The 27,051-nt window shown below is 47.2% G+C and overlaps 3 protein-coding genes across 3 annotated transcripts in view; 2 read left to right on the forward strand and 1 right to left on the reverse strand.

Annotated features, from left to right (window-relative positions):
• The window catches only part of T265_11961 (hypothetical protein), a gene marked incomplete at both ends in the record, with an annotated part of 12,491 nt that extends 6,283 nt beyond the window's left edge, over nt 1-6,208 (forward strand). The window contains one exon of the mRNA XM_009178810.1: nt 6,088-6,208. Coding sequence (XP_009177074.1) covers nt 6,088-6,208 — 121 coding nt within the window. The remainder of the gene's footprint in view (nt 1-6,087) is intronic.
• Nucleotides 180-27,051, reverse strand: part of T265_11962 (hypothetical protein) — a gene marked incomplete at both ends in the record, with an annotated part of 38,901 nt that continues 12,029 nt past the window's right edge. Inside the window, 8 exon segments of the mRNA XM_009178811.1 lie at nt 180-227; nt 633-801; nt 7,656-7,840; nt 7,852-7,964; nt 8,149-8,266; nt 18,089-18,223; nt 24,330-24,455; nt 24,511-24,681. Of these exon segments, the coding sequence (XP_009177075.1) occupies nt 180-227; nt 633-801; nt 7,656-7,840; nt 7,852-7,964; nt 8,149-8,266; nt 18,089-18,223; nt 24,330-24,455; nt 24,511-24,681 (1,065 nt within the window).
• T265_11963 (hypothetical protein) overlaps nt 23,176-27,051 on the forward strand; it is a gene marked incomplete at both ends in the record, with an annotated part of 13,083 nt that continues 9,207 nt past the window's right edge. The window contains 2 exons of the mRNA XM_009178812.1: nt 23,176-23,202; nt 25,099-25,261. Coding sequence (XP_009177076.1) covers nt 23,176-23,202; nt 25,099-25,261 — 190 coding nt within the window. The remainder of the gene's footprint in view (nt 23,203-25,098; nt 25,262-27,051) is intronic.

Consider the following 27,051-nt stretch of genomic DNA (forward strand, 5'->3'; position numbering starts at 1 on the left):
ACACTACAAGATATGGCTGCCAACCGATGTCAGTGGCGTTCTTGTTGTCAGTTTCTGTCCAGATTGCCTGAGTGAATATCTGGAGGTGTGTGCACCTCGGAATGATTGTGTTAAGCTAGCACTAAGTCCTTCCCCCATCCACCTTTATTCTTTTCTTTACAATAAGGCTTTCAAATAAGTCATGGCTGTACGGCAGTGAAGCATTGGTGTTGAGCACTGATATCATGCTGTCGTTGATGATGATGATGATGATTACGCTCATCGACACGAGTCACCGATCTTTCGCCAGAATGCTCAGCTTACAGTCCTTCACACTGTTTCGCCACTTCTTTGCCTGGCTGGTTGACAGTTGACAATGCCATTGTCTAACCTCCAGACGTTTGTGTTGTCCAGACAGTCAGAGGATATCGCCATGAGTTGAAAAAAGAAGGGATCTAGCGAGTATTGATGAAGTGCGCGTGTTATCAATAGCTCGGTCGGTATAACACCTGCCCGGTAAGTGGGGAGTCGGGGATTCGAATGGGTCACTCTGCTCTACTCTAATAGCTATCAAATTCCCTTCATCCTGACAACGGATAATCGCTGAGGTCATGTGGCTAGTTCTTCATGTTCGGGGGGAGGGCGAGACGGACCAAGTGGTTAGAGAGCGGATTTGCTGACCGGAAGGTCCGTGGTTCGAACTCGACCTCTGCATCTCGACTTCCCCTGTCTAGGCTTGGGTCACCTGGTAGTATCCCAGCCCTCGTACTTCCTTTGGCAGCTACGCACCGAAAGGTTGCTACAGCTGGACGATTTTTTACGCTTGGGATTTTATGCAGGCGTTTCACCGTCAATCGACACGACACCATCATAGCGTGGGGGTGTTTGAATGGCTGCCGACTTACCGAGGTCGAATGGACTGAGGTGTGGACAATAATCGCTTCACCGCTTGTACGTGTATGCGCATTTTTGGACAAAGGCTCGTCCTATTGCTTATTTTTCGGGGCATTTTTTCGCGAGAAATGTTCTCTATGATGGTCGTGTCATGGGTTTTGTGTGAAAGGCGTTGTGGAACACGAATCGTAACACTGTGGTCTCGTGACTGCAGAGCTACCGACCGAATGACGAGTGGAAGCCGTTGTAACGGGACTTTGTGCGCGGTGCACTTTGCCGTCGACCACCCGCGGCAGCAACATCGATCAGTGTGCATCCTTCTAATGGTACACTCAAGCGCTTCGCGTTACATTGTGTGACTTCACTGTTGAATGGTGTGCGTGTCCACAGTGCATTAGGCGGTAAGAGGGGCTTGTTTTGCGTTTCAAAGATACCACCACACGCAATCTTTCAGGGAACTCATAAATATATTGCCGATCTGGTTTTCCACATTCCGTTGTTTACGCATGTACTGTTCGGGAAAAAACTCCGTTGCTGGCGAGCGGCAAACGGAGAGTGTCTTTCGAACGCATCGGTTTATTCCCACAAAGGTGAACTGAATCTATCAAATCCGATCGCATGTCTTGAGGTTCTACAGAGCTTCTCGAAATGAAGTGGAGGACCGGGTAGAATTCGGCTCAGGTCACCATTCAGCGACAGAGATAAAACCGCAATTTGGGGCTGTGATTGGTGCGCTGCAAAAACAAATCCGGATAGATAACCCGTTCGAAAGTGAGCTCTGACGTAAACCGATAGAATGACTAAATCTGAACCATTTGCGTGTGTGTCAGGTGTTTTGTGTCCCAGGGCCATGAAGGTCACCGTTCATTTGTTCATAGGTGTGTGCTTGTCATGGGATATGGGATCGCTGTGTGCTCAGCAAGCCAAGTTGTAAGACGTCATATTTCTAACGAAAGCACTGGTGTAGAGAACGCGCGAGCCATTAGCGAAAATACAGCGTCAGAGTTGGCTGTTGGCACTTGATGAATCTGTAGGTTGAGCACTTTACAAATTGTAGCCTTCAACTCCGGGGTCCGTTTCCGAATGCGAAGATTTGCAATCTGTTCACATTGAAGAGATCGTCAGATAATTTCCTTCTTGAAAGCGAGGTCAGAAAAGCCCAGAACCTTTGTGTAGCTGATTGAGGATCACCAGCAGTGCACACGTGTAGCTGATTCTAGCTGATTGAGGATCACCAGCAGTGCACATCCAACGAAAATTCGTGGAGTCTGGAACTTGCGACCGCCCAGTTATTGGTTGGAGCACTCAGCCGTTTGACTACAATTGAGAGCGATTGGATAAGACACTTTGAAATGCCACTCCTAATATCGCGAGTCCATGTCAAGAGAGTGCGTCCTGGTTCAACATGAATCCTGCGACGGGATTTCGTGGATTCTTTTGGTTTCAAAGCCAGCCGTTCCTGTAGTGTACACCAATTTAACAAAGGCGATCCATCAATCCGGGTTTCAGGGTTTTCTTGGGAATATCAATCCTCATTTCTGTGGTTTTCTCCGTAACATTCCTGTTTGGCTGCCGCGTCAAGGTAGAACTGCTCTGATTCTACTATGTTTGAATAAAAAACAAGTATATTTAAGCAAAGGAAAGACAAACTACAGTCCTGATGTATCCGTTCATCTGCATACCAAGTTGGTTTTTTTGACGGTCGATTCAGTTGGAACGGAACCCAGCTGAATGTCCCCTTTATCATGTTCTTAGTCAACTGAATATGCTGCATCAGGCTGCCCCAGGTTTCAGTTCGTGTGACATTCGAGATATCGTGACACATTATATGGACGTAATACACTACTCATAAGCTTGCTGAAAACTCCCCGCCCTTCTGTTTCGGGCTACATCATCAGGTAGGCGCAGTCCTTGAATTTCCATCAACTTTATGTTCTACTTGAACCCAAATTACACAAAGTTCCACCTACACACTCATCTGCCTGCCAATTTGAGTCTAACAGGAGACTCATCTGCAACCCAGCTGATGAGCCCCACGAGGAGCGAAACCGGTCGTGGGCTGTTTAAGAGTTATCACTAACCTTATGAGTAGTGTATTATGTCAATACAAACTACACTAGTTTATGTCACATTTGATGTGGCCTGCCTCAGCAGTGCTTTTCATTGATCTGACATACTCCTGGAAACGGTTAACCGAAAATTCTAAGTAGCGACACGCAACTGTCCCCCCATTTTTCACGTTAGAAAAAACTGTCTTGAGGGAAACCGTTAACCAATCAGAAACCCGCCTACTTTCAAAATTCTCAAAAGTTCTCTCAGCTTAAATAAGGCATGGACCCGCCCAGATACATTTTTTCAAACTGCTAAAAGCACTGGCTGTTTGAAGACCCTGTGAAAGGCGGTTTGAACAACTGGTTGCGTTGTGAAGATGGAACCGATGGGACTTTGGCTATTCGCTGTTCTTCATCACGTGACAAATTGGAATCATAGATTCAGTTAAGCAAACAGCACCACTTTGCGTGACAAGCATTGGCGAATCGTAACACAAATTTGTGCTTTGGTCAGATTAAAATGCCTCAACCATATGAGATTATACCATGTAAAGCTGCCTTTCATTGGCAAGTTGCTCAAACTCAATAAGAACAGCCGGGATGGGGAAGGTTGGGTTGGAACCACGGACCTTCCAATTAGTACGTCCGCGCCCTAACCACTAAGTCATCTCTCATATGTATATAGCTTCGCGAACCCGTAGCTTATTTCGTCACAGACACCATTTGCGCTGCAGCCGTTTCCCACTTTGAGCATATCTCCGTTAAGTTCGAGACCTGACTAGGTCGCAACCACACCTGCATTTCTTTTGGGACAAATCTTATCCGGAAAGCGCACATGGACTTCGCCAGTCTTTCGGCGGCGTCCTGGGTTCCGTTGGGACAAATCTTATCTGGAAAGCGCACATGGACTTCGTTAGTCTTTCAGCGGCGTCCTGGGTTCCACGCTTGTCTCCACCCCAAATATCCGTCTGATATTCGGTTCGCAATTTTTTTGTGTGTACAGACAAACAGTGAGGCGCAACTGATGACAGTGTTTAGTTGTTTGTACGGTGCATTCGAACGCAACCGGTATGTCTGTCTGGAATCGCTGCCGAAACATTTGTTCCAGCTGTGACACGCAGATATCGGCAAAGGTCACTGTGTCCAAAAATCAAACGGTTTGAAATTCTCGTGAACTGAAACTACTATGAGGTTGCGGGATCTCGTGGTGACAGAAAATTCCCCCCAACTAACTTTTGGGTGTATTGATTACACCTCACTAAATGGCCCTGGTCCCTAGGGAATCTGAATAGGTGAGAGAAAAATGGATTGGCTTGAGTTCCTGTCCGTTCACAACGACAAAGTCGGAGCTTCTGTGCGGTTTGTGCAACCCATCAGCTACCTGGGATTTAGTCACCCACACCAAAGATTCAAACCCATGTGCGTCCGATCTAATGCGCCAGTTGGAAGAAAGTGATCTTCAAATTCGGCCACTCCCATAGTTCACGCACTTGGTCTGGTGAAAGAGTTTAGTCTAGTCTCTATCAGACTTCCTTCTTTTCTGATGGAATACCACTCAAAAGGTTCACAAAACTCCAAAAGTCCGCTACTAGTTGTTTGAGTTCACCAAACAGGCGTGGGGCGAAATTTTGTGGCTAAGCCATTCGCAGTTCAATTCCACATTGTTTAGAATCGGTCATAGTTATAACATTTAGTACTCCTATCCCGGGAGACAAATCAAATATTCCTCTGAGAAAATGAGTACTACTGAAATGCCAGACTGTCTTCTGGGTCGTGTTTGCATTGTCACAGTCCTCCTATACCTCTTTGAGTGGACATTGCGTCATGTAAGTGGAGCTAATCTATGCTGAAGAGCCGAGGAGTACTGTATCCATCCTTATTAGAAATAAGCATCAGTAATGTGCATCTAACGAAACTCCAGATAGACTTGAGCTCGCATCCTCCCGCCTGGTAGTTTGAACACGTGGATGGTACAAACGTCGAGCAGCTGCAGTCCAGTGTTATTCTACACGAAACAGTAGTCCCGGATGTGTCTGTTTTCTTACGTTTTGCTTCATTGTTCCAATTGAAGAGTGTTGGCTTGGATTCCCAGTTCAACTAAGGATCAAATTTTCTCGGTCTTCTCGAAGAAAGTTGGGATATCACGTTCTGTAGGAAGAGTTCTTTAGGATTTTTCATCTTGAAACACCAGTCGTCGAAGAAAAGGTACCTATCCCGTGGAAGTAGACCGTCAGGTGACTTGTCTGAGATCCATTGTTAATCGTGTAGACTGGGAAGCATGATATACTGCACTTCCAGCGTAATCTATAGCGGGTGTCACTTGAAAAGAGTTGTGACCCATAACACATTACTCGTAAGGTTGCTGAAAATGCTTCGACAGCACATGACCGGTTTTGCCCTTCTTGGGGCTCATCAGGTAGACGCAGTCCTCGAGTTTTCGTCAACCTTGTGTTCTACTTGAACCCAAATTGGACTGTTTTATCAGGTAGGCACAGTCCCCCGAGTTTCCGGCAACCTTATGTTCAACTTGAACCCAAATTGCACGAAATAAGCGAACTAGACTCATTTGCAGATAAATGTGGGTTTGCGAGAGACTCATCTGAAACCCAGCTAGATCTCCCTTTATGATGTTTCTAGGCAACTGACTGTGCTGCACCAGGCCGCCTAGTTTATTAGTTGGTACGATATTCGAGATACCAAGATATGAATCATGTTTCTGACAAGACCACTTTTCAATTATCCACTGGTAGCATTTAGCTTTAGTGCCTATCTCACTGTTCAGAAAGCCTTTCAACTGCTGCCCCAGAGGTTTCCTTCTGGGATTTTACCAACGAAAACGTAGGCACTTCGGGGGGGGGGGTGACTTGAGTTAGCGCATCCACACCACAAGCCGCCTCATTTTTTAGTTGCTACGATATTCGAGAAATCAAGATATGAATCATGTTGCTGACAAGACCACTTTTCAATCATCCACTGGTAGCATTTAGCATTAGTGCCTATCTCAGTCAAGAAAGCCTTTCAACTGCTGCCCCAGAGGTTTCCTTCTGGGATTTTACCAATGAAAACGTAGGCACGTCGGGGGGGGGGGGGGAGTGACTTGAATTACCGCATACACAGCAGGACAATGAGTACTGAGTATCGCCTGCGGGGCTGATTGTCATAGGATGGAGTCGACTCCACAACTTCCCGACATCGGGGGTAACGTGGAAAGTACAGACGAGGAACGACCGGCGCTCAGGGCAAAGTCCACTATTTTCCGTACACTAACCTACATCTACTACTAAGGCGTGGCTCAGGCGAATTCAGATGCCTCACCAGTTCATTGAGAACTCAGGATGATAGCTGAACCTCCATGGATGGATAGTAGATATCACAAAAACGGCGGTTGTAACTTCAACCTATCGGTTGAAATTTATCGAAAAGGATAAGCCCGCGGACAACTACTTATGAGCGCCCAATCGAACCCGGAAGTGTCATTTCGGGACTTTAGAGCTTTGGTGTGGACTCACCAGGATGATTGCGCGAGGAGTGGACAGCCATGTGAATGTGTATTCTTCAAACTCCCGCTACCACTAACACCTGAAACGAAATGTGTCCAAAGGATTTGAAGCGTCTACTGGCGCGCCAATCGATCGACACGACCAAGGTACGTTACTGGGTTTTCGTCAAGCCCGAACATGTTCACCTGTTCTAACGTAAAAATCTGGATGAGTCCAGCGTGCGCTGGTGGTAACACGCTCGCCTCGCATGCCAGATGTGTGGAGTTCAAACCCCGGCATAGCCATTGGATATGTACTGTTGATGAGTCCTAAGAACGGCGAAACTCGAGTCCTGGTGTGGACTCACAAGGATGATTGCGCGAGGACAGGAGGACGACTGTTCAAACGGGAGTCATGTGACTGTGTGTTCTACAGAATCCCGCAACCACAGCTACAGCAACACCGGCTCGATCAGGTAGATCAGTTGAAAAATCGCCTGAAGTTCGCAACGAACAGCCTCCAGATGGCGAAATCGATCATTTGGTGCAGCGAGTGAATAAGTGAGAACAATGCGGAGCGACGGGAATGCACGGATGTTCGTTAACATATTCTCTTTAGTAAATGGAAGAACAGCTTGCTGGCCAACTGGCTGAAGAGTCCGCAATGCAATAGAGAGAAAATCAATAACGGCAATGAGGTGTCCTTCTACCGACGAGCCGAAAATTTTAGGTAAACAAAAGCGCCTATGCCGACCAACTTCTGAGTAAAAAGGATACCTATTGAATACTCAAGTAGCAAAATTGTTTCTTGATGTCCCTGCGTGTCTGTGGGTTCATTAGGGAAGTGGACCGCAGAGAGAGAGAGAGAGAGCTGAAATGGGAGAGGACTGCAGTGAACGGTATGCTTTTAATTCTATCCTGTCCCCGCAGAAAAGGATGACTGTAGGTGGTCACTGGCGCCAAAAATCGCACAGCGCACGAATTCCCAGGAAACCTTGGCAGGTGAGAGCATACGGAGCACCACTGTCCGAAAGCTTCTCTACACAGAGTGGTCCAACAAGGAGCCTTCTCTCTCCATTCCTGTTTAACTTTGTGATCAAGGAGATAAAGAGACGAAAGGTGAGAGCTCTTCAAATCTCTGTGGTTCAAGTAGCTGCTGACGAAAGCCTCGATCTGAAACATGCTTTCCGTGCCCGATTCAGACGCAAACATAGGTGGCCAACTTTTGACCTGGCAGAGGGGAATCGGATTACGAAAAGTCTGCGTGCCGTCTGTACGACTCGCCTTTCAGGACGGGGTCTGCGTGATTGGAGATGCTGCTGTTAAATGATTTCAATGGCGTTCTTGCTGGCAGTTTCTCTTCAGCGTCTGGAGGTGCAACCCCCTTGGAATGATTGTAGTAAGGTAGCACTAAGACCCGCCCCTGTCCACTTTTATTCTTTTATGCACAATAAGGCTTTCAAATAAATTATGGTTGTACGGCATCGAAGCGTCAATATTGAACACTGACGTTTTGCTGTCGATGATGGCGATCCCCGTAAGCCCCGTGAATACGGAAAATACTTAACAACGCCAAGTCAAAAATAATTCTATCAAACAGTGGTAGTTTTTTAAAAAAGCATCGGCCCTAAAGAAAATCTGACGGTAATCTGCTGCATTGTCGACAGTGAGGTGGCGTGCGTCAATAAGCAGGGGAACTGTACAAAGTGGATAGAAAAAAGGGAGAGGGGGGTGTGTGTTAGACACTGTCATGCGCGGTCGCCTGGACTACGAGTTCCTTGGCTCGCGGTCGAAAGGAGAGACGATCTTTGTGAAACAACAGATCCAGACTGCCCATGGTTCCATCATAACGATTTTTGACAACCTGCCGGGGAAGGGTAAACGAATAAAGGTATGGTTGATCCGGGGTGCATCACTCCCTGGCACGTGCAATGAAATGTCATTGAATAAATGACATGCCTGCCACGGAGATTTAAAACACAAACCAAAAAGAGAACCATGTTGAGATGGCATCATCAAGGTCTTCATTACCCCTTCGTTTGTGTAGCTGGTTGATGAACTCGCATGTAGGTGGAGCTCCATGAATGGTTGAACAGCATGGAACAGCTCTTCCATTATATGTCGCGATCCAGATTTCGTCCGTCCCGGTTATTCGCGAATCGCAAATCGGAACTGATCTATCTACCTATCTATCCCGCATTAAACCACACATCGGGGCATTCACAGTGATCCTGTTCTGTTGAAATAGGATGAGTTATCATGGAGCCATGTATCACCAGGATGAGTCACAGGAGACGCAAAAGGATGGACAGACATTGAATGAGGCACTGGATCCCCATAGGACGTTTCACTTCAAAGACGCCAATGAATCCTCAACTAGTCCATACTCTATCCAATGTCGCGAGTCTAGGGGAGCCATCATAAAGCTCACCTAGCTACATGACTGAATATTTTTTAAATTGCTTCTTGAGGGAGGTAGGCGCATAACTTAGGGCTCGAACGAGAGGACGTGCAAATTTGGTGGTAAGGAAGGAGATTGGAACGGGAAAAAGGAATTGTTTTCATGGCGTACTAGGACGGAACCGGCCACCAGATTTAGTATGAGTGACTACTGAAATTATGGACCCGGATTTACGTTCGAATAGGTGAGAAACTGGCTTGTGAACCGCTGATAACTGGGACAAAATCAGCCTGCTCATAAGACGATAAGCTGAAAACCGTTTTATCGAACTGGGTAAGAATTTTGAGCTTGGAACCGACTTTCCGAAGGGCCGGGTTTTCGGTGGAGATGAAACTTCCGAATGGCCATCATCCACGATAAAAGTACAGTATTAGTAGTGAAGGGAAAGCCTTCGCTGCGGAGTTATTTATCAGAAAATGCCAACTGAACAGTTAGACTATTGGACAGGGAAGGAAAACTCTCATTGGCATTTTGTTTACAAAAACTAAATATCCATCTTCTCCTTGAACGCGTCTTCCTGAAGTTTCTTGAATATTCATCGACTGTTGCTCAAATCCAGGCAAATGCGATTCTACAAGTTCCGTAATAGGTCTCACTTTTCAAGAGACGCAAAGCGGATTTAGGAGAAAACATACTACTCGCATGCCCCAATTAGTAGTGTCACCATTACAGTAGTAGTAAATACTGGTGCTTAACTACGACATTATCACGATAGAAAAAAGCCTTAGTAAAGATGAGTAGGGACTTAGTGCGGATAAACCCTTAATTCCTTAAGGAATACGATCAAGAATAAGGTGTCTACACCTTTGGACAGCACTAAAGCGCCATCAGATGCATCGAACCTCACTGGATATAAGCCCAACGCACGACAGATGAAGTTGAGCTAGGCAGCCCGGCTAAGAAATGACACCATGCGTGCCATGTCCCGCAGGGTTCCCAGCCACGTGCAGGCGGAATTACGTGAGCCCGAACCAGAAAGGCTCGAAGACCCCGCAGCATTCGGCTTGTCTGCAACCACGTTCATTTCCCGTTGTCATGTCATCACCTGTTCCTCGTGAACAATGGCTTGAAACGGAAAACAACGCTCCTTTGTGTAGACGATGATTGGACATTCTGCTGTTCTAAAGATTCTGATTCGCACCCGGCACTGGTCATCAAAAGATCGAAAACTTCTGGGATGCTCGGGCCGAAGGGGGAGGCGAGTCCAAAAACCACAAAGCAAGGCCGCCTTACTGTTACTGTGGCTCAGTTCGCTCCTGACGTCACGAACGACCCAAGATGGCCGCCAATACTCCCAGGCCTTGCTTATCCCGTATGGACGCATGCGGCTGTCAAGCGAACCGATCAACAAACTCAAGTTTTTCGTCCTGAACTTTCAGAGGGGCATTTTGAAAATGCAACGCGCATTACCTGAGATCAGCTCCCGAGAACGAATGGCCAACGAGAAAAGTGAGATACTACTATTACTCGAAAAGTTTGGAAACGAAGCATCAAACTTGGATTTGGGACCTGAGATGCTATACACCAGTGGGGATAGGCGGACACATGCGTAATTACGTAGATAACGAGGCGAAGAGTGGGCGGTTTCTAACGGGGCGAGATGGACCAAGTGGTTAGAGCGCGAATTTACTGACCGGAAGGTCCGTGGTTCGAACCCGACCTCCACCTCTCGACTTCCCCTGTCTAGGTTTGGGAAACCTGGATGTATCCTAGCCCTCGTGCTTCCTTCGGGTGGCATGGAAGCTAGGCATCGAAAGAGCGCTACAGCTGAACGATTATTATTATTATTATTATTATTATTATTAATGCGTAACATAAAGTCGTCCACTTTAAGGACTCCAAAAAACGCCCGGTTAATGAGGTCGTCATCTTGGAGCATACAAAAGGAAACAGCAGTTGTGTGCAGCGACCCACATAAATAGATGGATAGATAATGAGAAAGAAACCGAGAGATCTGACTTGCTAATCAGTTTGTGTGGAATGGAGGTTGTTGCTGACAGCAAGCTGTGGTGTGCGTAGATGGTAAAAAACCAACTTGGTCACCGAACGCTAGGCGTCGATTGCGAGGTACAGAACGAACTTTTTGAAAGTAGGGAGTGTACGAAAAAGGTTAGAAGTCATCGAAAAACTGACATGCAATTCAAATGAAACGATTACAGCGTTCATCACAGCGACCTTACTGCTGGTAGATAGATACACAAGTCACTGAATTAAGAGGGAACTTTAACCACGTGGCCATTCACGTTACTATCAACAGTAAACTGACAGGATGATCTGAAATACGGTAATATAGCCAGATGCTGACAAACTTTTGGGGCATTCATAGCCGGTTATCCCGGGACGAGATGGCTCAGTGGTTAGAGTGAGAATTTACTGACCGGACGGTCCGTTGTTCGAACCCGACTTCTCCCGTGTAGGCTTGAGCAACCTGGCAGTGTTCCAGCCCTCGTGATTCCACTCGGGGCACCATATCGCTCAGCTGTAGCACCCTTTCGGTGCCCGGCTGTCAGGCTACCAGAATGAAGCACGAGGGCTGCGATACTGCCAGCCTGCCCAAGCCTAGCCGAGAGGCACAAGTTAGGTTCAAACCACGGACTTTCCGGTCAGCAAATTCGCGCTCTAACCACTGAGCCAACTCGTCCCGACAGTTCTAGCGCAATCAGCATGCTTATTTGCTAGAACGTAATAGCCAAATCCAATGGGCAGTATTGAACAGCCGAGCCCTACAGTATACGCAAAAGAGCACCAGTCGGGAGACGGAGCTCAGACACACACAAATGGCTGGTCGGTGGTAACTACAACTGAACTAAGCCTGCAACACGATGGACAGTGTTACCTCTAGCTATATTGACTTCACAACTACCATTGGTTTCAATCAATTGGATTTGGGACTTATTCGTGTGGCATGCAGGTGCTCGCTCCTGAAAGCCCAAGAAGGGTTGTCTCAACCTCCCCCCGCCGGTTCGTTCAACAGACAGACACGGCAGGTGACAGCTTGATGGCGCTGTACATACAGTCATGCACACTGGTGGTGGAAAGTTTTGAGAAACCATTTCCAAACACAAGAAACAAATCAACAACCAGAAAAATGCACCTGAACTGCCAGTATTTCGATGCGGTGCTATTCAAGTGGAAAGACAGTGCGATTCGATCCTCATCCCCCGCAGAATGGTCGGAGCTCATTTTATACGGATCAAAATAGGATTTTGATGGGATCTCCCAGAACCAGCCACTAGGGGTGGGGTGATTGTGGTAGGTAAGAGAAAGGGTGCCAAACTGTGCGAATTAACCGGTATCCCATAGAAGCGACAAAACTGGAAGAAGGACGAATGAACCAGGTGTCACCGCACATGTCTCCCCCTTGTTACATACCATTAATTAATAACACAGCGGAGGAGCTCGCGTATGCTGACAAGCATAACCGAGTAGAATTTGGAGTGAAATCGATACTATTAGAAAAAGGCACAAACTAATAAGCTTGTTGAACAAGTCTGGTTTAATCCTATTACAGAATTTGTTGATAAACAGATGGGACATCTTTTCCCATCATATAAGGTAGGGAGCAAAGATCAGCGGATTAGTGTGTGCGTGTGTGTGTGCGCGCGCACAAGTTTATCCGGTAGACAGTCGAACGAAATTTATCCATTAGCGAGAGCTACAGATCCAAGACGGTTTCTACAACGAGGTCAGAGAATCCGGTCAGGGTTGAAACGCCCTGAACAGAGTCGAACTGACGAGAATGACGAAGACACGGTGTCACTAAGTGCACAGAGCTACTGAAAACGTATTCTAGTGCATCTGCTTTCCTTAGAACATTGAGCCTGTTCTCTGGATCTCTGGATTGAGTGCAGGCTTCTGACAGGAAGGACGGTGGCTAGAATCCACTCCATGTTTGAGAGCCCGGGTTGTACTTCAGCTGAGTGTCTCGAGGGCGCAGCATCTGAAGCGGATTTGGACAGATGGACATGAGGTTGTGGGCAGCCGTGACGTAAGCGGTGCGATTGAAGGACGGTAGCGTCCAACCCTGTCAGTGCAAGTTACTGACATTGTTGATTCGCTAAGCAAGACTGAGTTATGTAGAGTTCAGCTGTTAAGCGAAAGGTCACAGACTCGAGCCCCTGCCAGAAATTTGTGAGACGCACACCACCAGAGTTCCGAGAAGGATGAAACGCTTATCCATTTTCCATCATACACTGGCTGTATCGGTAGGATAAACGTTCAGATGGGTAACATCGGATATAGAAGCTCAACAATTAGGACTACACTTAAAAAATGAACATAAAGTTGGGCTGATGCGAGGCTCGATGCAGCCTCGTGTACCTTGTACATCCAGCCGGGCATACGAAGGCACGTTCAACATATCCATCGGTCAGTGTTTCTGATTCCGGTTGCTGTGCACTTTATCGCATCGCCATCCACTTGAGACAGCAAGCCGATCTATAGGTTGCAAAATACGAACGAGCGTTAGCGGACGCAGCATGCGCATTCACTGACTTTCTGAGCGACCATACAAAATGAACTCTCGCGTCTATAAAAACCCTGTCTAGTTCCGCTACCGAACTAAACCGATCGACCACCGCATGGCATCGCCTACGTGTTATCTAAATGTTCGTTCGCACAAATCAATGCTTAGACTGTCGAACGAACCGACACGGCTGATGTGACTGACTTCTAACATTGGGTAGCCATTGAAATGCATAGTTAGCCAGCTGGATGGTGAGGTAAGCAAGTTATCGTGGAAGAATATCAGCTGACCGAGGACATTGAAAAGTCAACGTTAGAGATGGGGAATTCTTGATTAAATAATCAAGACTCAACATAATTGGCCCGGATGTCTGTACACTCATTGAGACACAGTTTTGGAATAACTCGGTTTTCAACATAAAAATCGTTCAGACGTAGCACCCTTTCGGTGCCTAACTGCCATGCCACACGATGGAGTCAAGAGGGCTGGGATACTGTCAGGTTACCCATGGCTGGACAGGGGAAGTCGAGGGGTAGAGATCCGGTTTGAACCACGGACCTTCCGGTCAGTAAATTCGCGATCTAACCACTTGGGCCATCCCGCTCATCTCGCCCGGTTTCCGTAATAACTCAGTCCCCCGTGGATAGGATTACACGGATTTCGGATGCGAAAAATGAACACCCTACGGCGCCATCTCCTCGAAAGAGAGTTCGGTGGTGGTTTCTGGTGCTTTTCACCACTTTACCATACTTCTTTTTGAATTTAATCAGAAAATTTTGAGATGGCTCAAGTGGTTACAGTGCGAATTTACTGACCGGAAGGTCCGTGGTTCAAACCCGACCTCCGCCTCTCGACTAGGCTTGGGCAGCCTCGCAGCCCTCGTGCTCCATTCTGGTGGCATGGAAGTTAGGCACCGAAAGGGCGCTGCAGATGAACGTTTACGTTTTTTTTAGAACATTTTGACAGACCTTTCCACTACCATTTCATGGCGCATACTAAATCAGTCTTGGGAGCGTAGACACGTTTGTACATTCTCTGGGTTAATGCACTCTACGGGGTCTCATTAACCGTTAACTAATGTTGATGATCTGCTCAGATAACAAGACAAACTCGCACCTGGTCCAGTGGTATGGACGTTATCCTGATCAATGATGATCAGAGAGGCGCGTCGCTGACTCCAGGTGACGCGAGATTCGTTCGATGGGAGAGGTATTGAGTTGGATGGAGGTTGAATGCACCGCACTCCTCTGTATTATCGCAGTTGAGAACAGTCCCGCTGTGAACGCGGTGACAGCGAGCGCTGATCTCCCAAGTTTGTAACTTTAATTGGAGACATCCTCAGATTGAGAAATGAGCAAAGTAATGCTACCGACCTTGATAAACACGCACCCAGCAATCAGACTACTGTCTCTTGTTGCCATGGCTGAACAGCACAAAACGGTATTTAATGCCTCACACTATCCTGAGCTAGTTTCCGTTCCGTCTCTCGAGGATCTCCGACCTAAAGCAGACTTGGTCTTCACCCTACTGGGACCCCGCAGAGCATACTAACTAGCACAGCGAGTGTACAAAGATGAAAACGTCTGTTAGTGCAAAACTGGGTTGGTTTGGAACGAAAAAAAAAGGGAAGGATTGTTCAAAATATCACCTACACATTCAGTAAAGCGATGGCAGTGAGGTGGAGCAGCCAGATATTGTCAGCAAAATCTATCAGCGAGAGGATACCGACAGTTTTGTCACAACCGTTTTTCATTTTTCGATGCTTTTGGGTCTTGTAAATTCTGCTCGCCCCAAATTCTTCAAATTTGTCCACACAGTGTGGAGTAACTGTGGAAAACGGGAATGGTCTTGTAAGTTTATCACGGGATGTATTGATAGGTGACCCGGGAGAGGTGGGGTGTGGCGAAAATGCTTTACACCGAATCGAATCGCTTTGTTGCTATCGCAAAGAAAAGTGCATGTGAGTGACATGCGTGACAAAGGGTACAGAAACTTCGGTTGAAAGGATCGATCGGATTCCAAGTTAGACCCGCCTTGATGTGCATGGAAGTACGAACCTTAAAATCAGCACATCAGAAGTTGGCGGCAAATGGTGCAACCCAAAAGCTGCATCACTGGGATCTGAGCTGGCACATAACCTAAGGAACAAACGCACAACCTTCGAGCGACTGTGGCCTAGCTAATGTCGCCGAGATATTCTAATGAACTGTGTTGTTCGGAAACAAACAACCAACAATAAGCGAAATAGAATGTCCACGATATCAAGTGTATCGATTTTAAGTTGGACTGATTCATCAGTGCATAGCAGAAAGCGTGGGAATGGAGCGATGTGCCGGAGCTGTTACCCTAAAGATGAAAAACAAACATATGCATGATGAACAGAGCGGCGGGTGGTCAATCGACCAGCGACAACAGAACCAATGACATTGGGCTTCTTGAATGTCTGGAGAGATGGAAAGCTAACCCATCGAGATTTATAGGAGCACTCATTGAACATGCCTTCACACATTTATCTACAAATCTGGATTGCCGAGAAAATGGTCCGGCAGAATCTGGATAGTGTTTCCAAGATCACATACTGACATGTTGCAAAGTTAGTCCAACGGCACACCATTCGGATCACGTGGTCGCACCCAGTCGGTCAACGTCCATTCAGAGTACATTCCACGTCCTTTTCAGGAAACATTAGATTGGTACATTCTTGCTCTAAGCTATCATTTCACATCAGAGATGTTTGTAGCTGTTTACTCAAAATCAAACGTGATTTGACAAGTTCACCACATCTCACAACCATGGTTAGTCGGGGCGAATTTTTAATGGCGCGGCCGTGCACATGACGTACCACAACACCATCAGTTCATGTAGATCAGTATCTCGGAAATTACCGAAAAAGAAAACAAACTCATAAGTAGGATAACTGTACGTGATTGGGGCGTTTGTAGAAGTCACGTTCACTTGAACAGACCTTTGGCAATTACTGCGCTGAGTCCGCACCAAAGGGGGAAAGCAGTGGATTCGAGTTTTGCTTTTAATAGCGGTGCGTATCGTTCATCGGCCGGAGGTAGAGGCCTATAGTTGGATGCTACGAATCCCGCGTCCACTGAACCAAAGACTATCCGGTAGGTTCCAAGCGTCCATAGATGACTGGGCAGTCTTGACAGGCGTGTCAATTGGTCACCCAAGCGTGAACGCTTTCGCCTGTTTAGTCAGGGTGTATCCATAGGGGAAACACGGTGGCCTAGGATGTCGGACGTACGGAGTTCAAAACCCGGCACGGCGAAAGTTGGCTTACCAAAATAATTGCGCCAGGACATCGGGAAGATCACTCAGACGAGGGCTTTGCGAACGTGAATTCATGAATACACAGCGCTGTTACTGACAGTCGTTCACATAGCGGATGTTTACCAATCCCTATCCATTTCGAAAAAGTCATAGAATTTGGCTTGAATATGGCATGAGCATGCATCTAGCTGAAGTACCGTACTTTGGATACAGCATCCACCTTTTGAAGATGGCGCAACGTAGTGATTTGTTCGTGACAGACGAATGAAGTTTGATTTGTAGCTAGATCCGGTTGTTGCAAGGGGATTTATGAGTGTTTGTGACGGAATAGTTCGGTTGGTCCGCATTGAATATATTCACTGTTTTCGTGTAGTGGCAACACTCGCGGCTCCCAATCTCTATCAAGGGGCGAGATAGTCCAAGTGGTTAGAGCGCAATTTACTTACTGGAAGGTCTACGGTTCGAAACCGACCTCTGCCTCTCGACTTCCCCTGTCTAGGCTTGGACAACTTGGCAGTATCCCAGCCCTCGTGCAACCTTCGGGTGGCATGGCAGTTAGGCACCGAAAGGGTATTACAACTGAACACTAAAAACTAAAAACCAACTAATCCAGACTAATCAAAACCATCGTTCTCATGTCTTTTCATCATCTTCCCGGCCATTAGACGGAACCAGCCCACCAGCCCCCCACTGTCCAAGGAACTCCTCGCCAGGCTAACGTTCACCTCGAAATAGGCTTCCACACTTACTATCTTCAAAGAGTAGTTTGACGGTCAGTTTTGGACGGAAACATTACTATATGGTACGATCCGCAGCCCCAAGTACAGACGTAGCAGACCAATACCTACCACAAAAGAAGCGGAACAAGTACTTGAAAACTACAGAGGGATTCGTCACTCAGCGAAACTTGGAATTCGAAGGAGACCCCAAAGGTTCGGCGGGTACCTTCACGTGCATGTGATGGTGAGATCTCAGGACAGTCTCATTGTATCAACGGCTGTTCGTGGTCATATACTTTTGAGAGCCTCGCTTTTCTCCTGGTCTGACGCAGGGTAGATTGACTGTTGAGAACTGGACCGACGTCTAATTATAGGCGGTTGTGGGATTCGTGAAGATTTCTATCCACATCACTCCTGTTGGAGGTCATCAGCAGTGACTGGCCGTGTCTGCATTCGAAATCCAGGGTTTCCTGTATGCAAGGGACTGGCGGTGTTTCACCAGAGCGCGCTGGGCGCATTCGAATTATCACATAAAAACAGGCGAACGTGTTCATGTTTGAGCAAAGCTATTATTAACTAGGTCGATCACTGGTCAATCGTGACAGCCTGGATTACGCCAGAATGCTCGAGTTAGGAAGAGGGGTGAAAGATTTGTCCCTAGAGCATGCTTGGAAAGGAATAGTGGAGGAATCAGTATGTGCTGCTGATGGTTTTTTTCTCTATCCTTTCCGGATGACGCGTAGTGAAGTTGGATTTCACTGATCGTTTGTCATTACCTGTTCGATGACTAGCTGCCATGCCATCCGAAGGAAGCACGAGGGCTGGGATACTGCCACGTTTCCCAAGCCTAGACAGGGGAAGTCGAGAGGCAGAGGTCGGGTTCGAACCACAGACCTTCCGGTGAGTAAATTCGAGCTCTAAACACTTGGGCCATCTCGTCCAATCAATTGAGCCAGAACCATGGATCGTTTAGGTCGGTTTCGGCGAATTCGTAACTCGGCAACTAGATAGCGAGTTTTCGGTTGTGCAACAGGGACTTCCATCGGAGAATGTGTTCGGTACCGGAAGCTGCGTTGGTTAGACCATGTATTGCGCATGCCGAAGAGAGTGCTGTTCTCCGAGCCCAATTTAGAGTGGCGGGAGCAGAGAGGTGGCCAACCCTTGGCCTGGCGAAAAGGCATGAAGGAGATTGCGAAACGTTTGAGTGCTGTCGGTGCGACTTACCTTCCAGGACCGCGTAATCTCCACCGCATCTGGCTGGAGACGCTGAAAGATATGGCTGCTAATCGATGTCAGTGGCGTTCTTGTTATCAGTTTCTATCCGGATTTCTGAATGGGTGTTCGGAGGTGTAAGTAACTTGGAATGATTGTGGAAGGCTACCACTAAGTCCCTTCCCCGCCCATTTTTATTCATTCCTTCACAATTAGGCCTTTCATGTAGTTCGGCGGCGAACCGTCAGTGTTCAACACTGATGTTGTGCTGTCAGTGGTGACGACTGTGGTACTATCACGCCGCACCGGTTCTATCCCAACCGTGGGGCGAGATAGCCCAAGTGGTTAGAGCGCGAATTTACTGACCGAAAGGTCCGTGGTTCGAGCCCGACCTCTGCCCCTCGACTTCCCCTGTCTAGGCTTGGGCAACCTGGCAGTATCCCAGCCCTCGTGCTCCCTTTGGGTGGCATGGCAGCTAGGCACCGGAAGGGTGTTACAGCTGAGCAATTCAATGTTATCGTTTGTGGACACCAATTTAGGGGTGACGGGAAGTAGTATGAAAATGTCGATGAGAGTCCCCTGCTTAGCCGCGCAGTTCGTGCAATTTAGCTCTGAGCCTAATGAAAACCAAACCAAACTGAGAGAAGAACCGTATTCACTGTGCTTGGCCCAATATATATGCAGCACCGTTTCCTTGGTGATCTCCAATCCGACAAGCGGAATGTGACAACCACGTGTCCAGCTGGTACCGTCACAGTTAGTCATCATAGGAAATGTTGAGAAGCACACGAAAGGTTGGGTAAAGAGAAAACTATAAGTTAAACTGGCGGTTTTTGAAAGATGATGAAGCGAGGTGAATAACGACGACTTGTGTCGCATAAGTACAAGCAAAGCTGTTGGCTTGTACACGCACACACACACACACACACACACATCAACGCCATCAGCAATAACAACAGCAGAACAGCCTTCAACGACTTGCGTGTGAAATGAAAAGAGGATGGAGATAGTCCCGATCGATGGGCCGACCGATCTGTTCCTGGGCATAAAACACACGCGCACATTCATAGACAAAACAGTCGGTGTTTGGTCGACTGAGGCCGGAGCTGACTCACTTGTCCAGCCAGCAGCTAGCCAGACAACATCACAGCACCAGTAGCGGATGTTGATCACATGATACTGACATGCGAAGGTGGGAGAGGGAATTTTGGCTAGCAAACAAACAAAAACGGACAACAACGAGCATTGGGGAAAAAGAGGATTACTAGCTCGTAAACACCTTTCGTTGGGAAGAACAGCCTGCCAAATGGATACACACGGAGAGCGTTCCGCAGTTGGGCTTAGTTTGCCTGCAGGGGGAAACGTGCATTTCGTCGTCGTCCACGAGACAGAGGCATGACGATTTCGGGTAAAATGATGTTTCAAAGAACGTTCTTGGACATTCTGAAAACATCACAAACGAGAGATTCAGCTGGGTTCCAGGTGAGTCTCTCGAGAAGCCAAATTAGTTTGCAAATGAGTATATATTCGCTAATTTCGTGCAATTTGGTTTCAAGTTTCAAGGACAGCGTTTACCTGATGAGCCCCAAGAAGGGCGAAACTGGTCGTGGGCTGTCAACGGATTTTCGGCAACCTTGTGAGTAGTACATTACAAACGTTCTTGGACCCTTAATTTCTGAATAATTCTTGTATCCTGACCCTGGAACAACAAATAACCAGCGACCAATATGTTGGTGCCAACAATAACCTAAATGGTTACCGGACGGTTAGTCTACAGGATCATCTGGCCTCAAAATAGCACCGGATAAAGCTGTGTGTCTAGCAACAGCTGGTCCGATTGGGGGACACTTTGTAGACGAAAAGCCGACTGCCGGTCACGTCCACAAGCAAGACTAGCATGTGACGAACGAAATCACGACTGTCGGTTAACCAGAATAGACAACGGATCACCTGATTAGCCGGGGCAGTCAACAGGACTCTAGAGCAATAGCTCAGGACCCAATTCAGGATGGGGAAACAGCGAAAAACGAAACTGGTCAAGTGTGTCTGGGGTGCAAGGGTGGCGGTAATGTAAGGTCAGTTGCAGTCACAATCCCAACGCGGCCGTGGCTCCGTTCGGAGGACGCACGCGGACATTCCTGAAAGGTGGGTCAATCGAAGACCAACGTTTGTTTTTACACTGCATGCTACAGATGAGCGCGCGCAAGTAAGTGTCACTTTGGTTTGTGAGTTATTTGACAACGGACCACCACGCGTGCTGTGAAGTGGATGTAACACAGCCGGTTTCATCCCAATAAAAAGCCGCATTAGTGAGAGGAAACCGTTGTTAGGAAAGTCATGTGCTAGGGGTGAACTTACAGCCATTGAAACCGATGCGAAGAATCGATGGTGATGATCAAGTCGCCGTTCATAAACTTACGTCAAGATCCGAAAACAAGCGAACTGGTATACACTGTCTTTGTACATTACCGAGCTGAATATTATAACGTCTAGTACAGTGCGCGTACTGATAGTGACTTATCTGCTACAATTACACCAAAAATTGGTGACGATTGCCATTGTTTTTTTAATGCGTTTCTTATTCGATTTTGTCGGCAGTGAGACTTATCAACGCCCTCAAATGCATGATGAGGACTCAAGTTCCTGCCAGTGCTGTGGCCTCTCAAAGAGGAGCCGTCGCGGATAAAAGATCGCTCTGGTATCTACTCCGGAGGTACTGTAATGGATCCAGGCTGTCAGAAACTGTTTAAACTGTCTTGCAGTGCTTTTTGTCGACAAAGTAATCAATGGCGGTGTAAGCTGTACTAAATTCTTCCAATTTTCACAGCCAAGCGAAAGAAATTACGTCTTCCGAATCACGTATCGGGGACCTATGGAGCGATCACGACTGGCTCGATTCATACTGTTATCGATCGCGGAGGCTACAAGAATCCGACTCAACATTCGGCACTGAAAAGGAACTTCGTCAACATGTGAATCTGAGCTGGTCTACGAAAATCGGTGTTCCATGAACACGTCTGACTGACGCGGTTCGTTCAATTTCTTGGCCCCGCTGATCCATGCACACGTGATCGCACATACATTCTGACTGATACAATCCCAATTGACTATGTAACAGCTAAGAGATCGGTTACAAAAACAGCCTTTGTTCACCATCTTCGTTCTCCTGACTACTGAAAATAGCTAAGTAAATGCAAGAGAAAAGTGAGAGCGCTACTCGCAAACGCGATCCGGTGCAGTAGACAATTTCAAATAATTGCTCTTGACACATGCACCAATCATAAACACCGTTTTAAACGGTTCTGACCAATACCACAATATGACGAACGCGCCAAATCCAACTGAAAACGGGTTGGAATGGTTCCAGAAAAAGGCTTTTAAGACCTAGGTGATGCAGATCATGCTGAAGCGCTTCGTTCGGAATTCCCCAACTTTCAAGATATGCTACTTGGCCTGAAGAGTTGTGTAAAAAGACAAAAGAGATAATCGTTCAGCTGTAATACCCTTTCGGTGCCTAGCCACCGAGCCACCTGAAGGAAGCACGAAGGCTGGGATACTGCCAAGTTACCCAAGCTTAGACAGGTAAGGTCGAACTGCAGAGGTCGGGCCCGAACCACCGACCTCGTGGTCAGTAACTTCACACTCAAACCACTGAGCCATCTTACCCAAAAATTAGCATTTCACCCATGAAATGAGATTGATATTGTCATGAATTCTGACTGGTACAGAAGTGAACCAATCGAATTGAAGCAGGCGTGAGAGGTAGTCAAATCGGCGTTAGGTCAAGGCCAAGGTCATCTACCACCCAGCTAATTGCCTGGGTTATGTGAAACATGCGGCCGGGCGGGCGGGTGTTGTCATCATATGAGAGGCGTTGCAGGGGTTGAACAAATTCCTTTTGCGCCCGAGAAGGACGGATGGATTTCGTCTGTATGCTGGGAGTCTAATACTAAAAGCGATAAAAACTGATCGGAGAATCGATAATTTTACTTGCCTAGACAGTTGTGGCCCTTTCGTCAACAGGTCGAGGACGTGAGGGACAGGGTAAAAACTATTTCCCCGACTGCTTTCCCTCAAAATGGAGACCATGAGATCGCGACAGCCAGCTGGTCCCAGAGGAGTTGCATGACAACAATGCTCCGGAGGGATGTCACCACAGAGCCATTTTTAACAAGTGCGCTTTGGGAGATGACCAGCTAGAGGCACAACGCCACTTAGCACCTGGTTTGGCTTACGGTTCTGAAGCTTGATCGGTCAGCATCCCAGATAGAATGTGGCATCTTCACAGCCTGGTGTATAGAGTAGCGATTTGTCGAATCCAACTGGACCTAGTCATGTCTAATTTAGCACAGAGCTGATGAGCTGATGATTGCATCGTCGTGCTCGTGCTTGGTCCCCGAGATCCTGATTGCCATGTGCTCATCATCTTCCCGTTCGGATTTACCACCACGTTGATCGTCCAGGTAAACTGCTTTCACGCAGTGCAATCCTATCAAACTGAGACACGGCAAGTCTATAACTGTCTGCGCCTTCTGCAAACAGACTAGCGACCGTTCTGTGCGCTCGAAAGGAATTGTGAAGAAGCGCGATAATTTTGGCCCCATGAGACGGTGAACGTTTGTGCTGGTGACAAGATGCACATCACTGTAAACTCGCTTGAGGTAAGTAGGCTCTAAACGGACTTCATTCGGTTTCATCGGCTTATTGAAAGAGTATACTTGGGACCAACTGCCGATAAGCTTTACACAGCATCCCTCTGCAAAATGGAAGCATTTTATGCAGTTCCGTTTTCTTCAACAGCGACGAAAAGGAGCAAACAAACACGATCAAGCTCAAATCGAAGGCCGAATAATAAATAGTCGTTCAGCTGTGGCACCATTTCGGTGCCTAGGTGCCATGCCACCCGAAGGAAGCACGAGGGCTGGGATACTGGCAGGTTCCCAACCCTAGACAGGGGAAGTTGAGAGCCAGAGGCAGGGTTCGAACTACGGACCTTCCGGCCAGTAAATTCGCACTCTAACCACTGAGCCATCTCGCCCCACCGGAAGCCAAACGCACACAGAGGGGCATCAAACACACAGGGTAACAACCAATTTAGAGGCCCCAGTGTGGGGCATGAATCCACGTCGTTGAGATGACGGCCCATAATTTTATCTACTTGATTACTGAACACTTTTTTGACAGTGGCCACCTGGTTGACAACAAACCAACGTTTTCCGTTCCAGCGCAAAATGACCGATCGTTTGGCTGTAGCATCCTTTCGGTCCTAACTGCCATGCTACCAGAATGAAGCACGAGGGCTGGAATACTGCCAGGTTGTCCAAGCCTAGACAGGGAAAGTCGAGAGACGCAGACGTCCGGTTCGAACCACAGACGTTCCGGTCCGTAAATTCGGGCCATCTCACCCAACTAATTCGGCCGATCATTACTACTCAGTTTCATAAGGGGCTCAATGATTCCTCACTACAACACTTTGTGTCCTTGCGGTCAAGTTTTGTCTATCCTGCACATGTGAATGACTGCTCCACGGAATCGGCTCGTAACTTCTTGACAGCATGTTGTGGATGGGCTACCAGTCGAACCAGAGACACCAAAGATTGAGCACAAGCTTCATAAGAGCAACCTTCATAGGTTCATAGGATCATGAATACTTCAATGGAGTTGTTTTAGGTTGGAGAGTTAGTGAAGGCATGCGTTCAACTGAAACCAGAGAGCTAGAACTTGAAAAATACACCCAACCAAAACCTGAGGAATTCGATCACGTAAAATGATCAAGAGAAGCACACACCTGCAGGTATTTCTTTGGATAGGCCGTTTCAGTTTCCGTTTGAATGAGTAGTATGTTATCGGCTTCTTGACTCAGCTTTCCACCACCATAAAGACTGGATATGGTTAATTTGCGATCAGAATCTTCCTGAAATTATAAGAATCGAACTGGCCGGTGAACCTGCCTTTCTTGGATGAGCCACAATGGTCAGATGAACTTTGTTCTGACTGGCGAAGTTTCGGAGTTTCTGCACAAAACGATCTTGTCGATGGAACCTTTCCTCAAACTGGTATCCACCGGCTCCCAAAAGGAATTGCAAGTTATCGATCAAGATGTGCTCGACTCCGAAATTGTGTATACCTTCTTCCATGGCCTAAACAAATCATAAACAAGATGAGAACTTATTAAGTGACCGATCCGGGACATGCCTCATAAATTGAGACGGGATGACATGGGCGACAAAATTTTCTTATATCTCTAACTACTTGTGGATTTAGAAGTAACCAGTAACTAGTAGCGGTTTCTATCCGGGTGGCCGCGCCAGACCGGGCATGCCCTCAGTCAACAACGACCTCGAACAGAACAGGGAAAGTTAGTCATACTGAAGAGGTGGTTGCAGAATGAAATTGAAAGATAACTACATAGTTGAGGCCGCCATAAAAAGTGGCATGAGGGAGAAAATTGTAACAAGGAGGACCGTTAAGTATAGCGAGCACTGTACCACAAATTCATTAACAGCATGCACGAGTTTCAGCCAGTCTGAAATACTTCTCCCTATCCATCGTCCCAGTTTAGTTTGCAGCACACTGTATGGCACACCTTGGAGCACTACTTCATAGGGGTCAAATGTGCCTTTGACTACTGGAGGGTCAGACGACCACAGAGCAGTCAGACGCCAGAAACCCAGTTGAACGAAATCATTCCTTCGACGAAACCGGTGCCTCCTCCACAGGGTGGGTAAATGACAGTCCTCAAATCCGTGTCAGATGCCAGCCATAGGTAAATTACTTCTGACTAGAATTCAGTAAAGCTGCGGATGCGCTGGCGGTCACAGATAAAAGAGCCATCTATTCGCACCATCCAGGCTCACTAAATGAATTATGGGAGACTACCCTTACCAGATGTTTCAAAATGGATAACACACTCAAGGTGCAATTAAACTGCCACTATTGAAGAATAAACAGTAGAGACAGGCATCGACCGGTCAAGATACAAATATTTACAAAAAGTGTTACGAATTTTATTTTTGTTTTACTATCTTAGTTCACTTATTGGCTTCTGTATCTATTCAAAATCAGCCTCATGAGATTGGTCAGAAGCACCGTTTTGCCCACGGCAATAGAACATTGACAAACACAGCAGTAGGATCACGGCGACCGCTGAAAGAAAGTGGTGATACGTGGACCGATTAGTCCAATCTGTTGCTGTCCAGAAGAGACAAGCATATGAGAAGACCTGGCTACTAGAGAGCGCAGAACGCAAGTTTACCGGTGATCTGCGGTAAGACTTTGCCTGGTCACATGCCAAACTTGGTCCCACGGGCCTGGTCAGCATCAAAAGCCTTCACAGAGCACCAAACTTGGTCCCTTATAATGTTGTGGTTGTCAAACTGTGCAGCTTTATGGTAGCTCGACCGCCGTTGGTCGAAAAGTCCGCCAATCAGATGTTAGTGATTCACATTTAATCTGGGTTTCTCCAATAGTTAAGTGTTCGATGCGTTGATAGTAGACTTAGGATATGAAGCCCATACCGGTCGAAGATGAGACAGGACGGGGAAAAGAGGGCTCTTCAGTCATCTTCAGAGCATTACACGTCATATCCTGACGGTGGTCAGTAACACTTTCTGAAACAAGTGTGCTCGGAAATTGTTCAGCTGTGCCGAACTTCCGGTGCATAGCTGTCGAGACATCCGACAGAAGGACGAAGGCTAGGTTGATCAAACCTAGACGGGAGCAGTTGAGACACCGGGGTTGGATTCGAACCACGAGCCTTCCGGTCGGTGAGTTCGTACCTTAACCACTGAGCTACGAAGTATCTACTTCAACAGTACTTAGTAGCTGAACTCGCCTATTTCGCATCCTATAATTCTATCACGCGGTTCGGATAGTTTAACGAGCTTCCTACATGAGTGGATGAGTGAAAATCGGCTGGGGGCTCGTGAGTGTGAGTATATGCGCTTTCAGCGTTAGACACCGACCCCCAAAGCCGTTTTCTGCACCAAACTTACGTTGTATCTACAAATGATGCCATTATCTTACACTCCCAACTTCTTGATACGATTACACGCCACCATATCATTAATGATACCAAAAATTCATCCCATCAAGTGTACTGAACTGTCATTCTGCGTGTGACGCGATGGAAGTAGGATAAATATAAGCGAACCGATACGCACAACCCCAATGTTTCGCAAAAAGAGCCTCGATGTATGAAAACTAAATGGGATTAATCGAACTCATAACCAGACCAGCCGAGTTTAAAAAGCCACCCTCCATTAGCACCAACATCATCATTGTCAGCTGTAAGAACCGCGTACTCGTCATACAGCGGTCGTATCTGCCACAGTTGGGTTCACTGATGATTCGGGGAGGTGGGAGTTGGTGGAAAAGGAGCTATGTATTGAAGGCAATAGCTTGGATGCACGAGCGCCATTGAGGGCGCGACTGGGCCATGTCTGACAATTTTTCTAGCCATTGGTGTGGCCCGTCTCGGGGTCTCCATTCAGGAAGACGGCAGTGACCAG

The sequence above is a fragment of the Opisthorchis viverrini genome, assembly GCF_000715545.1.
Source record: "Opisthorchis viverrini unplaced genomic scaffold opera_v5_670, whole genome shotgun sequence".
NCBI lineage: Eukaryota > Metazoa > Platyhelminthes > Trematoda > Opisthorchiida > Opisthorchiidae > Opisthorchis > Opisthorchis viverrini.